The sequence below is a fragment of the Anolis carolinensis genome, chromosome 5 (assembly GCF_035594765.1).
Source record: "Anolis carolinensis isolate JA03-04 chromosome 5, rAnoCar3.1.pri, whole genome shotgun sequence".
NCBI classification, from domain to species: domain Eukaryota; kingdom Metazoa; phylum Chordata; class Lepidosauria; order Squamata; family Dactyloidae; genus Anolis; species Anolis carolinensis.
The window spans coordinates 180,558,379-180,575,762 of NC_085845.1; the positions used below are offsets into that span (position 1 = coordinate 180,558,379).

The window sequence follows — 17,384 nt, forward strand, 5'->3', positions numbered from 1 at the left end:
ATCTGTCTCTTGAAGAAGCTTTTCCTGGCAACTGGGGTTGGTGGCTAACACGTAAGTAGCAAAGGAGAGTATGCTATTAGTAGTTTCATAGCCAGCGATCAAAAATAAAGAAGCCTGGCCAGCTATCTCGTCCTCACTCAGTCGTTTCTGCTGCTTCTTAGGCAGGCTTTGGTTAGCAGCTGTCTCACTTGTCTTAACATCAAAGTCAGCCTGGTTGATGAAGTCAAAATGTTCCACGGTGACATCATTATCAGAACTTCGGGCATCAAGCATCAGCTGGAGGAAGTCCCTGCGTCTCTGTAAAAAGCATGATGATGAAAGTGAGTGAACAAATATGTACCTGTATCAGTCTGGGCCTTTTGATACAACACCTTCACAGTATGATGCCACTTTATCTGCCAAGGAAACATTCTGTGGACTCCCAGGAGTTGCAGTTTGCAGCTCTCTGGCTTGGAATGGAACCATGGCTGTTAAAGTGGAATCACAGCACTATGACTGTATAGTGATAAAAATCCCTCTGAAAAAGGCATATACATATGTTTTCTTATTTCTATGTAAAGCTTGGCTTATTTTTTAAGTTACTTAATATTCCTACTTCGATCTTAATGATACAGGTGAGGTTGTATTCTTTTTCCCCCTTGACTCAGCTACATGCCACATGCCTTTCAAAACTAAATATTTTTAAAAGCAGCTCAGGTCAGAGACACATTCAATACAGAAGCACAAGGTTGCTTTCTGCATGACCTGTCTAAATACCCACTCATTCAAAAGAGAACTGAAAACTATAAGATTTTCTATAAAACGCTGGAAACAAGGCATAGATAGTAGACAGGCTATCATTACCAAATGTTGTAGAAGTATACTGTACTATTGGTGGAGGATGACAAATTTACTGATTCTAAATCCAACCTGAATATTTATTTATTTACAGCATTTATATTCCGCCCTTCTCACCCCGAAGGGGACTCAGGGCGAATCACATTACACATATAGGCAAACATTCAGTGCCTTTTAACAAAGAACAAAGACAAGCCAAACATAGGCTCCGGGCGGGCCTCGAACTCATGACCTCCTGGTCAGAGTGATTCATTGCAGCTGGTTGCAGCTGGCTTGCTCTCCCGCCTGCGCCACAGCTCGGGCCTATCGGTTTCTAGAATGGCCACAGCTCGGGCATATTGGTTTCTAGAATGGCCCTGAAAGAGCAAAGGGTTCAAGACACAGGGACATCCAGTTAGACCTGAGAGTCTCCTGCCTATGATTATGTTTAAAAAAGTAGTTGGCTGTTGTTTAATTCTGGTTATTTCAGGTATGCCCCAGGCAATGGCCTTTGACAGAAGACATTTCAGAGAAATTTGGGAAACGGATATAAAAAGCCTAAGTAACTTCACAGAACTGATTCAAAATCAGCCAAAGTAATTAAGAAAAAGATCTAATAATATCCCTCTTCAGCTTCATCTTTAGGAGCCAAAAAGATTGAAATTGACTCTTTACTTCAATACTGCAAATGAAACAGCATTAAGACGTCACACTGCACCTGTATCTACCACACAAAGCAGTCACCACAATCTGCTGAATGTTAGAACTGGCCCTGCCTTTCAAAACTGCTTTTGAAAATCTCTTCATTTTGCAAGTGATTTGCCACAAACATAAACCCCAAATAAGGCACATATGGAATTAGTTCAACTATTCCTGAAATCTTTGTTGTTATTTCAAATGTTCCAAATGTTGCCTGAAATTTATGCTTACTTCAAAGCTGTCACCTCATATTTCTGCCACGAACTACAGCACAATCCAGCTTTCGCACTGAAGTGTTCTTGAAGTACAGAATATCAATCCTGGAACGCAATGACTTTCAACATGAGTCTACTTCACATTACTGCATTAAAACTGGTTAGGAAATGTAGTCCATTTTGCAATTGTACTATGGCATTACATTTAGTCTCAATTTGTCAAACGCTAGGGTAATCTGCTAGCAAGAAAGAGGAAATTCCAACGTGGCTGCAAAGCTGGATTTCAAGATGCTACACCCTGGAAATGAGAAGTAAACCAGGAAAAATTATTTAAAGTAATTTAATCTGCATTATTGCTCTCTTTTTTTAAGATCAAGGGTTGAAAATACGCTCTTGGAGCCATGGTGGGAAATAAAATGGAGTGGGATGCGAAAGGAAAGGGAAGGGCAAATGAGATAAGAGGGGGAATAGAACCATTCATTATATATGTCAGAGGACTTTATCAGATCATTGACATGGGAATGGTGACAAAGAAAGGAGCAAAAATAGTTAGCATACTGCTCTTTGGCTTTGCAGATATCTAAGTGCTATGACCTAGCTAAAAGAATAGGACACCCAGTGTGACTTGGGGGTCAACACAACCAGTTGTGACTTTAAAACTAAATTGTGGGGAATTAATTGGGCTGATCATTCCCAAGACCTGAAATTATATATATATCTATATTACACACACACACATTCTAAAATGAACTATATTCTCTCTCAACAGTCATATTCCATAGGGCTAGGAAAAACTGTGACATATCACTAATATCCTATGCTATACAATATTCTGTCAATACAAAAGAAATACTGAGATATTAAGGTTTTGAGTGGTGTTTGACAAATTACTTTTATTTTTTACAAGTCCACAACCACTTAGGTCCCTTATAAAACCTGTACCACAATTTACAAAAACCAACACTCTGTGTACAAAGACCTTTCTTCTCCCTTCTCTACTTAATCTATTTCCCATTAAGATCAGACACAGAAACAATGGTTCCTACACTCACAATAAACCAGATACAAGCAAATTGGAAAGTTTACGATCCTGATCCATTCCAAATCTGGTAATCCTGACTTCTCAGAGTCGATTAAACAAAAAGTTACAATTAGCTGAATTAGACTTCACCTAAACTTTAGAAAGAACTCTCCATTGGCAAGAGTTGTCCGTAAGTGGAATGTGCTGTTTTGGAGTGTGGTGGAGTCTCCTTCTTTATAGGTTTTTAAACAGAGGCTGGATGGCTATCTCTTGGAAGTGCTTTGATTGTGTATTCCTGCATGGCTAGTACCCAATGCCAATGTTGCTTATGTTGTTGTAGGTTGTTGGTAGATATGTTTCCTCTTTTTATTTTTCAGTTGATGTTATTTGATGGATAGAATATTTAGTAAACATAAATTTAAAAAATATCATCATTCCATAATTTCCCTGTGCCTTCTTAAGAGAAAAGAAAAAATATATTCGTAGAGATTCAGTGTCAAATTTAATTACATTCTTAGAAATGTTGCTGGCTATTTTATATGTGTGACTGCGTCCTAAAATACCTAATTATCCAAATGTTTCAGCTTCATAGGACTGGGCTTTTCAGTGGATGCTATTGAAAGACCCTTTAAAGAATGGAAATGGATAACTGCTTTCTACTCCCAGAGAGGTATCATGAGAAAAGGCTGCTAGTCATGTGTGCACTTTCATCCAATCTTCAAAAACATGTAAATCCTGCTTAAGCAGATATGACAGCGGGACAAAAGAAATGAGTGTGTACACCCTGGGAAACAATATCATACTCTCTAAACCTACAACTCGAGTTTAGCCTTAGGGTACCATCTAGACAAAATGAATGAAATCAATTGGATGTAAGCATTTTTAGTGATATGCTGAATTTCCATTGATTCGAATGGCTTAAGTTCACTAATGTCTCTCTGAAACTGGCTTTAATGGTTTGTTCTGAGGCTGTCTGATGTCTCTAAAAAAATCTAGAAAGAATTGGAATGTGTGTCAATGGAAGGAGGAAGGCAGACCTACATTTTTGTATGTAATTATGAAAAAATAGAACTCCTTTCCTTCCTGGTTTAATACCAGGAAGCTGAATGTTTTTATGCCTTTAGAAAGCTCAGTGAACTGTACTAGATATCATAGAACAGGGGGGATATACTCCTGCCAGTCTTCCTGAAGATAAGGGTGATAGTGGACCAGGTTTGATGAGAAGCCCTCTATAAGATGTCTTTTGGCAAAGCTACTTTTAGAAAGGTAATCACTGTTATAATTCCAAGAGTTGAAAAAAATAGTTCACTGTAATTGTTATTAAGTGCCATCAAGTTGACTTAGGATGATCCCTTGATTGAGAGAGCTCCAAGTCACCCGATCCTTGACAGCCCTGTTCAGATCTTGTGGCATCCCAGCTGTGGAATGCCCTGCCCTTAGAGACACAAATGACACAAAGTATGACTTCATTCTACAAATACTTTGTGGTTTCATGATCCTGTCCCATTGGTACCAATACACAGTTTTAACTTTTAAAACTTTTTTTTAATAAATAATCTTTATTAAGTTTTTTCTACAGAGGTTAAAAATAGTGTAAGAGAAATAAAATAAATGAAATAATAAAATTAATGGGGGAAAAAGAAAAGGGGAGAGGGGAGAGAAAAAGAGAAGGAAAAGAAAGAAAAAAAGAACTAGAAAAAATGAATAAAGAATTAAAAACAAGTTTTCTTGGTTTAGTCTTGACTTCCAAACATCTTCTTTGAGGTTTCTGCCTTTTCCTTGTTTCCTCTTGATTTCTTCTCCTCTCTTCTTTCCCAGTTTCAGCACTGTTTTAATTTTTTAAAGTCAACAATTTTGAATTAATTGGTATTAAAACTTCATATTACTGATATTTTTCTTCATACTACTTATACCAGGTTGTTTGTAAAATGGGGATCTTCAGATGTAGGTGTATTAAAATATAAAGAAATAAATTGTGACTCCTTGAAAGTTCATACTAAAACCAGGAGTTAAATTAATTGTCATGTTGACATGAAGCTACCAGCTGGTGCTGTCTATAAACCTACTCTTAGACATGTCTCCTCTGTCTAATATAGAGCAGCAAGTCCCTGGTGATATAACCTATGGCTCTTCACACCTCAACCTGTTTCCTCAACAATGCGTGTCTGGACTTCTCTCCTGCCTGTTTGGCCAGTCCCAGTCTTGCCCTTGTAGATTATACTCCCCATCTCAGCATCTGAAATCCTACTTAGGAGCAATATCTTCACAAGATGCCCTCAAAACAAGTCTACTTTCTGGATTGGATTTAGGCTTGTGCTATGGCTGAGGCTGAAGAAGTACTGTTAAGATGGGAAAGCCCACAAAGTTATTCTCAAATCTAAGAGGCACTTGATAAATTGTGATTTGAGAGGAGAGAGACTAAAACATCAGCATAAGATAAGTGACAGAAGAGAGAGGTAACTGACAGGCATAAAATTCACAAAGTCAATTCAATATTGTCAGTTTTATCAAGGATATTCCACTGCCTTTCAGACTTGCACATATGAAGGTAAAATTGACAACTTTCATGTATACCATTTTTGGAGGGAAAGATTGGATACATATGTGTTAGCTAGGTCATGAGTTAGGCAAACAGACAAATAGGCTTCATATTTGGCATTTGTTTCCACCTATCCCCAAGTTTTCCTTAACATAAAAAGATACTTGCACTTCCAACTTTTCTCAGCTACAGAATAATTGAGTTGCAGAAAAATGCTACACCAGCAGTAAATGGAGACACACGTTGGCAAGATGGGCACTCATTATAGAGTATATATTCTTTCCTTTCCTTTTTAGCACAATGAAGCATCTATAACAAAAGCCAATTGGTGTTGCTATCATGACATATTATATGTAAAGTTCTTGCCCAACATAGTTTCATAAGAGGATAAAAGGCTAGCATTTTCATGTGCTGTAGGTAGGAGTCCCTCCTGTAGGTTTAAGGCGAACATCTTCCATAATAGTTTGAGACATGGGCCATGCCCTTCCTGCTCATTAGTATTTTAAAACTTTGCCTGGTCATTCCAAGAAGCAATTCTTAATGAGAATAGCAAACCTTGAGTTACAGAAAAGAATGAATCCAAGCCGTATGGAACAACACACATTCAACTGCATTAAGAATCTTTCTTTGAATATCCATTTATAAACTTCACAGCCATCCAATAAAATATAGGAATATGAAACCCAAGCATGTAATGTAATACAATTCTCCTCTCCAAGATCAGTGTCCATCTCAAGTTCTTTCTTTCTTCTGATATCGATCTTTAATTGAAAGTACTGAATGCTCGTTTAACAAATTAAACCTCCAAATTCTAGGCATGAATGTTCGATTCTGGTTACAACATCAGCAGAAATGTTCAAGTTTTTATTAATGAGAACTACACTTAAAATGTATCTGTGAGAAGCCACACCTATAGACTGAATTATTTAGTTGGTAGATTTTGTTTATTCTGTACCTGCTGCAATCAACAAGAGTACAACCCTATATTCACCTAAGCATATTTGTGTCCCATTGAATTCAATGGGAACGTCAGTGTTTTCCATATTGCTCCATATTGCAATTTAAAGAAGTTCAAATTTTGACTTGAATACAACTTATGAGATTATGAGGTTGTTTTTGATTCAGAATAAAGCAGTGTCATTAGATTCGGATCGGGACTTGAAAAATCCAGGTTATAGTCCCACTCAACCATGAAATTCAGTAGGTGACTTGGGTTAATCAGATTCTCTCAGCCTGATTTACATCACAGGGTTGTTCTTAGATTAAAAGGCAAGGAGGAGCAAGGTAGATCACCATGAACTTACTGGAGAAACAACAGGATATAAATGTAACTAATAAATAAAATACGGGTTCATTTGTGAAACTAGCCGTGCAGCCTGAAGCAAGTCATTACCCTCTCAGTCTAATCAACACACCAGATGTTTCTGGACTGCAGCTCCCGTCATCCATTTTTACTTATCAAATTGGCTCAATAACAAAAAAAATCAAATCAAATCTGTAGCTGTATAGATTCCACAATGGTGATCTATTTCATGGGGGTAGTCTATTGCGCTTGATAGAGGTATCAGGGTTACTAGTGAAAGAAATCAGAAAACCCCATACAGATTTACAGTAGTTTACAGATTTACAGCAGTTTTTGGCTGCTTGAACAGAGAATGGGAAAAGCTGGGGGAAAGTAATAGGATATCACTATTTGTTCCAGAGTCTATATGTTTGTATTTATAGAAGGACATAAGCTCAGAAGAAAACTCACTTTATAACCCAATCCCACAGCAAAAGTTATGTATTCAAAGGGTAAGTCTGTATTCACCCTAACTCTTTTTATCACTGAATCTCTCCCTAATTTCTTTTAACTGAAGATATCATAAACATCTAGGGCTTGAGTTGACAGGTTCTAGATTTGTACATATCAAAGTCTGAGGGCAGCACTTTCTCATCTCAGGAATGTACTCCCTAGGCGTCAAGTTTATTAAACTTCAGGCCATGCTTCCTTTCAATACTGTGCATTTTAAGGCAGGCTATTCTGTGATTTGTTTTTGCACTGAAGTTGCTTTGTTTGCAAATAAAAATAGCTGGCTAATTTGGGGATCGTGTAAGGTATAAATTTTGGAAACAGGATGAGAAGTTCACAAAAGTGAATATATTTTTCTATAGAAGGCTGCAATATGACTCTCGTAGTTTAATTCACAACATGTATAGAGAATACTGGGATTTGAAAACAGCTGTTTGTTCTGCTTCACAGTCACACAAGGTGGAGGATTCTTCTACCGATAGGTAGAGCCATTTTGCCAGGTTGTCTTTTGATCTGCCAACTCCTAAGTCTGTTCAGGAACTTCCAAGTTGCCCATTCTTGGTTTGCCTCTGGAGGAAGACCCTCGTGGGGGGTCTTGATTTTGCTGTCCACAGGGATAGACACGGAAAGAACCTCCTCAAAGACTAAATATAGTCGGTCGTCCCCTGGGCAACGTTTCTTGTAAACGGCTAAACTTTCCAACCCAAAAGCATTGCTTTACAACATTCTTAGTGTAATAGTAGCATTGGTGAAGATAGATAGGGAGAATTGGAGGGTTAAAAACACCTTCTCTTCCAGCACAGTTGACTTATTGAGCAATTATGACACCCTATAGTTGTACTGCTATACATCCTCATCTATAAGTTTAGACATTTTAGACAAATAATAGACCCTCCTCTAACACTACTTTCTTACATAATTCAGGCCTAAATGTTATAGAATTCAATGAGCATTATTCTCAAGTAAGTGGATACCTAATAGAACATTGCAAAAAGGCTTTTGGGGCAGACTTATAGATATTACTGTATGCATTAAGATATTAGAGAAAGCTTGAAGAGCAACAGTTACATTTCTATTTTAATTCAAACTACAGGTTCTCTTGTGATAGTAATTGTGCCTACTTGTCTCGCTGACAAACTTGAAGTGGTTGGCCCTTAATTGATTTGTTTTAAATACAAATGACATGTTTTTCAACAGAACGTCTTGCAGGAAGAACAGAACAGTATATACAGTATTCCTTGAATCAAACGTAGCAGGAAGATAAAGGGCTTTTGCCTCTGAATCTCAGAAGGATCTGAAATATTTAGGGTAGTAGGCCAAGCACATGTTTTGGTTATCTGATGAAGAGGATGGAAGCCGACAACCATGGTCTTTTATGTTATTTTCTTGATTCTCTAAGCATCTCCTTCCCCCTGCCTGCTGTAAGGGATAAAACTTCAAGCATCCTACATGGTAGGCAGAAAGGGAAATAAGTCTGGAAAAGGAAGTCGTGGGAAAAGCCAATTCATGGGCCCCAAGTCCAAAGTGTAATTAAAAATAAAATATTTTCGGTTACCTCATTTGTAGGCATTTTCTCCCCCCCGAGAGCTCACGTTTCAATAAAGCAGTGCACATTCTAAGAGGTCTTGCTGCCTTTGAGTTCCCATTAAGTCATTTTCCTCTCACATACACTCCCAGCAACAGAGCCAATTAAACCAAAGTTCTGGCCTAAGTTTTTTACTGATTTTATGCAGCAAGTAGACATATACCTCCATTTTAATTTTTTAATATATATTTTTTGGTTTTAAAAAGCCATTCGGGTGGAAATGACATTGCGGTCAATGTTCCTCCAGGGCTGATTCAAGAATGATGAATTATTTATGCACATGACAGTTTTTGTGATAGCAAGCGGTGGGAAAACTGAGGAGGAATTGTGTGTTTTAGAAATTCCTTGTTTGGGCTGGTTTACATTTGGTTGTAGCTTTTACGAAACTCATTTAAAATTTATAAGAGCCTTTATCTGACAATCCTTTTCATTCATCCGCCTTGAGGAATAACCAAATGTTTGTAAAAAAAAAATACTTTACAGGAGACTCAAAGTGCTGAGTATGATTACATAAAACCACACAGGCACATACGCACAAATGTTAGCTTTCTAGGTTGGGCCAATGGTCCCACAAAGTTATGAAATAACCTGTCTTTACTCTTTCCTTTTTCCTATAACATAGTTTTATTCAGACACTTGATGAATATTATCTCTGATGGCTTCTATTTTTACACTGCTTTTCTTTTGTGACTAGTGTTCTTCCCCTTTTAAAATTAGTTTTCTCATTGTATAAGGTTTAGGGTACATTTTGGTGTAGGTAAGCAGAATACAGATAGACAGGCAAGTAGACAGAGAGAGAAGATGGCATTTTGCTGCCAGAAGCAAGTAGGAAATGATACTAATAAGGATGTGTATAACATCTCATGGAGTGAAATATACACATAGAAAGCAATTAATTTTCATCACATTCCCACAACATGGCCTTGTACTCATATGCATTCAGTGAAATGTTAAATCCAGACTGATATTCTGACTCTGCCTTGAAATTCGCCAGTCAAGCCATTGATTAGGCATTTCCCAGAATCTTTGAGAACAATGTCTCCAAGTCCCAGAATAATTCCATAATTGGTGGTATTGAAAGCTTGTCTCTCTGTCAGCCTGTTCATTTTTTCACATTTAATGATCTCTCAAGACGGATGAATCAAATTGCAAATGTTCAGCCCTTTCTTGACATCCCGAATCAGATGCCCATATCACTCTACCAAATGGTTAAGCTCTGTTTCAAATTTCAATAATATCAAAAAAAGATACCATCCTCATTTTAAAATATATGTTTCTATGGCTCCACCTACACTAAATAATAATAACAACAACAACAACAACAACAACTTTATTTATAGATCGCTCTCTCCCCCCAAGGGGACTTTACAAAAAGGCAAACATTCAATGCCATAGTAAAATTCACAGACATCAAAATAATACAAAATAGCATCAGTAACCCTATAATTAAGGACAAAATTAAAATTGAAATCAAATAAAAAGAAAAATATAACTAGAGGTACTTGAATAAAATATGATTACACTAATGAAACATAATAGGGCCAGGCTTTAGCACAGCAGGTTAAACACCAGCTGCAGTAAATCTTGCCAATCAAAAGGTTGACAGTTCAAAGCCCGGGTCAGGGTGAGCTCCTGGCTTTTAGCCCAGCTTCTGCCTACCTAGCAGTTCAAAAACAAAATGTGAGTAGATAAATAGGTACCGCTTAAAAGTGGGGAGGTATTAAGGCATCCAAAAGGAAAAGCCAGAAAAATGCCAATGATTCAATCAAGGAGGAAGTTTATGAAGAACGTTCATTGGCAGGGAGATGGAGTGACACAGTCACCATGGCCAGGACAGAGCACAAGCCTCCAAGATAACAAAGATGAGAAAAAGCCTATATATACAGGTGTATATCTATGTACAATTGTCTGTCTTGTTGGTGTATAAACGGCACTGAATGTTTGTTGTATATGTGTGTTCTGTGATCCACCCTGAGTCCCCTTCGGAGAGGGACAGAATATAAATACTGTAAATAAATAAATACACTAAAAGCCTACCATGTGATGCAATTCAGTGCAGTTAAATGGCATTATAATGCAGTTTCATAGCCCCTCTGATCAAGATTATGATGAAATCTCTGATTTCATGCATTCATACATTTCTTTGTGCTTTCTTCCAAATGTAGAACATTTTCACACCTGAATCTCCTATGAAAAAGTTTTGTATGTTGATGTTTTTGAAATGATTTGTAAACTCTTTACAAGGACACTCTCTCTTCTGGGTTTGCCTTTGTGCTCAAGTTTATTGTTGCATTAATGGCTTTGAGGTTCTAAAGTGAGGCTCAAATATGTTGTGTTGTTGTTAACTTCAGCATTCTTTGATTTATTTCACCTTGAACAAAGTGACATTCTAAATACATTCTCACAGAATGGCTAGCTGAGTGGAGAGCCTCCACCTTCCTTGCATTCAGATGTGGACATTAATTGATTATAATTGCACATGAGTAATCTGCCTGCAAAGCAGGAATGTTTTTATTGATGAAGTCACTTAGCTCCTTGGTTTTTACTTGGTAAAACCAGAAGCATAAAAGGTTCACATTCTAACTTCAGATGGAATGCAGGGATTTTGTAGAAAAATAAATTAAATTGTTGAGAAACCAGATGCAACGGAGGACGTAACTTTGGTACTTATAGCAGACACTTCATTTATTTTAGATATTTTTCTATTGCTGTTCAGCCAACCTCACAATGTAGCTTACATAAAATCATTAAAATACCTTGAAATTAAGTTTATGATCCCTTTGTGAAGACTTCTCCAAATCTGTCAGTTTTCTTTGTATATCTTACTGCATCTCCAATAGCTAATGGCTCCACACCAAACTGGCTGCTAGAATAAACTGGCACTAAGTAAGAGTTTCAAGGGGACAGTTGAAACCCTTAACTAGTAATTCCAAATGAATAAAGAAGTCCTACCATGTTGAGAAGGCAAGTATACCAGACTCCCTGGTTTCTGCTGCTACCTTTAAAGTTGCAACACAGCTTTACTAGTATACTCCATTCTTCCCACCATAAGAAAATGGGTAGAGCTAAACAGTTCTGTGTCAGTGTCATAATCACTCATGTCATGCAACTATAGCATCCCTAGTACAGTCAAGTAGTATATGGACAAAAGAGGGGACATGGACAACCTAGACAGGAAACTGGAAGGCAACATTAGCTGGCCATAAAGATCAATTGCTCTGATGTATGGGAAAGGGCAGGCATCAGAGGATTTCTATGATTTATGGCATTGTAGGTAAAGCTCCATATATATGGGCTGTAGAGCATGACTCATGTATTGTGAACAATAAACGTGGTTGGTTTCCTCAGCTCCTGTGCATTTTGAAGTATTTTTCAAGAGAAAGTGAACTCTGCAGCAACACAGCCAATGCACAAAGAGACCATTACAATTTGTTCAGAATCACCAGCACTCTTTCTAAGCTTCTACTTACAGCAAACATGCAGGGAGAAGAGAGAGAGAGGAGAACATCACCAAAAACCAGCTCTGGGAGAACTCTAGAGATGAAGGAAACTCCACACCGGCTCAGACAGATGGGCTTCACAGAGCCAGGTCGGTAACACACTGGGAATATGAGCCCCCCATACTTGACATGCAGTCGAGAGGTACAGGAGCTAAGGCAAGAATTTGCGCAAATGAAAGATACTCCAATTGTTGATACTGAGGGATTGCAGTAGCTCTAGGAGGGAGAAGCTATCCCTGGCCTTTCAATGGAAGTCCCTTCTCCCCATCGGCAAAGGACTGATGGAGACGGGAAAAGGGCCCATTCCACAACAAGGAGAGATGAAGCTCAGGACCTCTTTTGATGCCTTTTTTCCTGATAAAATGGCAGCATTCATGACCAAGTGAACAGACTCTTTCGGAGTCAAAATGGACAAGATCCAACTGGTGGCTGACAAGTTAGAGGAGATAGCAGCTGAATAGCTGCCAGCACTTTATGACATAAATGCCCCGGAACTGAACAATTTGGATGCGTTCTTGCTGGCCCTGAGATCACGCTTGAGGATCCCCTCCACAAGGACAAAGCCAGGGCAAAATGGATGAACCTGAAGCAAGTCTCCCTCTCAATTCAAGAGTATGCTTTGGAATTCAGAAAACTGGCCTCACAACTTCCTGAATAGAATGAAGCGTTCAGGATTCAAGTGTTTAGAAATCTCTTGGAATGGGTACTGGCATGAAGCAATCCAGTCACCTTGATGGGATGGGTGAACCTGGTCAGCAAGGAGAGATGGTGAAGGAAGAAATCAAAAGAGCCCAACCAAAACAATCCTGACTGACCAGAAACACAATGAAGAAGGACAACAACCCGCCCAAGAGCAGAAACAGATCTGACCCAAGAAAAAAGGAAGAAAGATGGAAATTGGGCCTTTGTCTACGATGTGGAGGTGAAGGCACTTGGCCGTAGCCTGCCCAGGAAGCGAGAGGAAACCTGCAGAAAGCAAACAAGAAGAAAACCAGCAGAAGAGGAACCTAGACAAGGGGAAGAAGACAAGGACAACACCACTGGCCGCAAAGCAGCAGAGAAAACCAGAGGCCTGCTTTGCAGGAGGATGGATCAGACACTGAAGAGCTCTCAGGGATCATTACAGTTAGGTGGCATATGGACTTTTTCAGCATAAATTTTCTGTTTTTCTGGGATTTGGGAATCAGCACAATATTTTGCTCAGGTTTGGGAATCAGCATAATAAATTAGAAAACAATTTGCCAGCAGGTGAAGAAAGATCACAGAGGGTGCCAACTCTGCCTCTGGTAGGAGCAAGTTCCACAATATTAGTGCAGCTATCAAGAAAAATTCATATACGTTGAACAGCACTGGAGACAGAATGGTATTTTAAATTTTTGTATCTGTATTTTTAGCTATATATAGCTTAACTGTGGTAGGCAGTCTTGATTCTCAGAATGAGAAAAAAGGAAGAAGGAGGAGGAGGAGGAGGATCCCTTCTTTTTTAAAAAATCATCTGTCCCAACTTCATTATCTCCAGAGTTTTAAGATTTTTGCACAGCTGATCATGTATGCATGCACTGAAGTATGCTTACTTTCTATGATACTCATTAATCAGCAGTGTTAATTTCTGCAGTTCTGGAACTCACTGATTAGCTGACATCAGATCATGAAGGGCAACAGGAACAGCAGAAATGAATCAATTCAATCCATATCTCAGATCTGCACCTGACTTTTGCATCCAAATTCAATTATCTGATTTGAAGTTTTCTTTTGTTTTTATTTGTCGATATTGAAAGCATGAGGGAAATAGTGATGTGTTTTCCCATTGCTATTTCAGTGGTTTGATGCTTCGGGGTTGGCCAAATACGTGTTTATTGCCCACAGAATAAGCAGCAAATGTCTCTCTCCTCATCTCTTAACCAATTTGCAAGTCAAGTTACTATTGTAACACCAGTAGCATTTTGACAAAAACAGTCCTACTGACCTAAATTTATTATCTAACAATATTAAGCCCTTTCTTGACAACCCAAATCAGCAACTTGAGACAGCCATATAAGTCTACCAAATGGTTAAGCTCTGTCCCAGATTTGAACAATATCAAAAGAAAATTACATCCTCATTTTAAAATATAGCTTTCATAGTTTCTCTGACCAAGAACATTTTGAATCAAATTACAAATGCTTGGCTAAAGGAAAGAACAAATGGAATGGAAATGAAGATAATATTTCCTCAGATATTACTAACCCATTTTCCATGTACCATGTGCTGATAAGATGCCAGTATACGTCACTTAACAAAGTAGATGTACGGTATTTCTGGGCTTTCTTCTTGAGCAGAAACCTTGGCCCTATCTACACTGCCATATAATATTCAGTAGTTTGAAACTACATTATATGGTCAGTGTAGACTCATATAATACAGTTTAACTGCATTGAACCCATTATGTGAATCTACACTGCAGTTTCAAACTACGTTATATGGCAGTGTAGATGGTACCAGAAGTAGAAACAAGAGAAAAAAGATAAGGGATATTTTCCTTCAACATGCCTCTCCCCCTCCCAAGCAGGTCAATACATTTCAACAAACCTTTTTCAAAACAAACATTATGCATTATATGAAATGCAGCCAGATCAGGTAAGACATTCCTAAGTAAACAAAAACATTTTGAATCTTCCAGAGACCACTTAAAGCTTCTGCCAAAATGCATCCTGAGATCACTTCTTTCTTTCAGCAGCCTTCACGTATCTCAAGGTTTTTATTTGAGTAGATAAATTTACAGATCTGTGCTTTCTTAATGTGCCAGAAAGGCATGCTGATCTTCTTTAACATTTTCTTTCTTTTTTTGTTCTCACATGTGCTCAGGAAATGATTCTGAAGGCAGCTATGCCCCTTGCCTATTGTTCAGTACATCTATATATATAAAAATGTAATGTGGCACTTTATTATGGAGTAAACAGCAAAACCACTGAACCCAATCACACCAAATTTGGCCACAAAAGACATAGTTATCCAAGCTATGTCTTTCAAACAAAAAACCCTAAAAATATAAAGACCAAATTAGAGGAAAAGAAAGAACTGCTTTTCCCCCTTGCTGCCAGTTAGAAGGGTAGGCTCTGCCCTCTTTGTCTCCTAGCAACCCACTAAGCCCCAATGGCGCCAGGGCCTCTTCACTCAGGCCACTGCCTATAAAATACAGATTATCTGATTTGAACTGGATTATATGGCAGTGTAGACTCAAGGCCCTTCCACACACCTATATAACCCAGAATGCCAAGGCAGATAATCCACACTATCTGCTTTGAACTGGATTATCTTGAGTCCACACTGCAATATAACCCAGTTCAGTGTGGATTTTAGACAGTTGTGTACAACGGGCCTCATATAATCCAGTTCTATGCATTTGATATCAGATTATAAATATAATATATAATAATTACTGTGGTATAATAATACAAAACAATATAATCTCTAAAATCAGGACAGTAAATAAAGAGCAACACTCTGAAAACAGGGAAATTCCAGAAATGAAACAACCAGGGCCAGCTAACACTTCCCAACAAAGGATTCCCCCAGTCCAGAAGAAGGCAAGTTTTGAAGCTGCAAGGCCATTAAATGTTAATCAAGGTGGCTAATTGCAGCATTTATACTTGCTGCACCAAGACTATTAATTGCTATTCAACCTGGTCAACCAATAACTCCACAAGGTAAAAAGCAGCCAGGCTTGAAAGCAGCAAGGATATTCAGTACTGTTCAACCTGGCCAATCAAGATTTCCCCTAGATAGAAAACCCTCAGGTTTGGAAGCCATGAGGCTACTCCATCCCATTCAACTTGCCCAAGGAAGGATGCCCCTATATAGAAAGCGGCCAGGCTTTGAAGCAGTGAGGCTATTCAGTGCAATTCAAATAGGCCAAAAAACCATTCTTCTAGAAGTACCCAGCCTTCCAAGCAGCAAGCCTATTCCATTGTATTCCAGCTCTCCAAACAAGGATTCTCATAAGAAGAAAATGGCCAGGCTTTGAGGCTGCAAAGCTATTCACTGCTATTCCACCTGGTCAACAAATGATTCCCATAAGCCACAGCAATGCGTGGCCAGGCACAGCTAGTAAGAGATAAACAGTAGGCTTGATCGATCCACGAAAAATTTGATTCTAAACTCGTTTCAAAACTAGAGGGGGGCAGCTTTTCGTTTCTGATGGTATTTCCGAATTTGGCCCCCCCAAAAATTCGAAATTAACGAAAATTCGTTATTTTCTAAATTAATTCGTTAATGGCAGACGCGCATGCACAATTCCCAAAAACAGCACAGAGGGAGAGGACTTTACAGGACTCTCCCACCCTCATTTTTTGAGTGATCTTCTTCCAACTTGGTACAGTGGTAGAACACATTTAACACTGATAGCTCACCAAAATTTGGAACGTTTCCCTTATCCTCTGATTTTTGGCGAATTTTCATAGCTTTTATAATAAACCATTTTTTAATAATTGCAGAAATCTGTTCCTGGTTTGAAAGTCTTATTTCCTGTTAAATTGGGTTGTCTTTACTGTGAAAGTCATTGTTCTACTTCAGAAACTTTGTTTTTGTGGCTGAAACTTTGTTAAATTGGTGTGTGTGTGATATATACTGTGTATATATATAATATATATATAGTCCCTGCATAATGTGTGTGTGTGTGTGTGTGTGTATAGGTAAAGGTAAAGGTATCCCTTGACGTTAAGTTCAGTCATGTCTGACTCTGGGGGTTGGTGCTCATCTCCATTTCTAAGCCCAAGAGCCAGTGTTGTCCATAGACACCTCCAAGGTCATGTGGCCGGCATGACTACATGGAGTGCCATTACCTTCCCGCCAGAGCGGTACCTATTGATCTACTCACATTGGCATGTTTTCAAGCTGCTAGGTTGGCAGAAGCTGGAGCTAACAGCGGGCACTCACTCTGCTCCCGGGATTTGAACCTGGGACCTTTCGGTCTGCAAGTTCAGCAGCTCAGTGCTTTAACACACTTCGCCATCGGGGCTCATGTATATATAATATACATACACATACACACAATGTGGAGAATATGTGGAAAGGTAGATAGATAAGTTGGGAGCCACAACGAAGGCACCTTCCTGGGAGCAAGGTCTAATAATAATAATAATAATAATAATAATAATAATAATAATAATAATAATAATAAATCCCTTACAATATCCAAGATGGCTCACTGCTACAGAATCTTGGGAGGTTTAGTTTGAT

The 17,384-nt window shown here is 38.5% G+C and overlaps 1 protein-coding gene across 7 annotated transcripts in view; it reads right to left on the bottom strand.

The window, feature by feature from the left end:
- The window catches only part of tbxas1 (thromboxane A synthase 1), a 276,173-nt gene that overhangs the window by 68,083 nt on the left and 190,706 nt on the right, over positions 1-17,384 (bottom strand). For all 7 annotated transcript variants that reach the window (XM_008110550.3, XM_008110549.3, XM_008110551.3 and 4 more), the window contains one exon: positions 1-297. This exon is cut by the window's left edge and continues 18 nt beyond it. In XM_008110550.3, coding sequence (XP_008108757.1) covers positions 1-297 — 297 coding nt within the window. The remainder of the gene's footprint in view (positions 298-17,384) is intronic.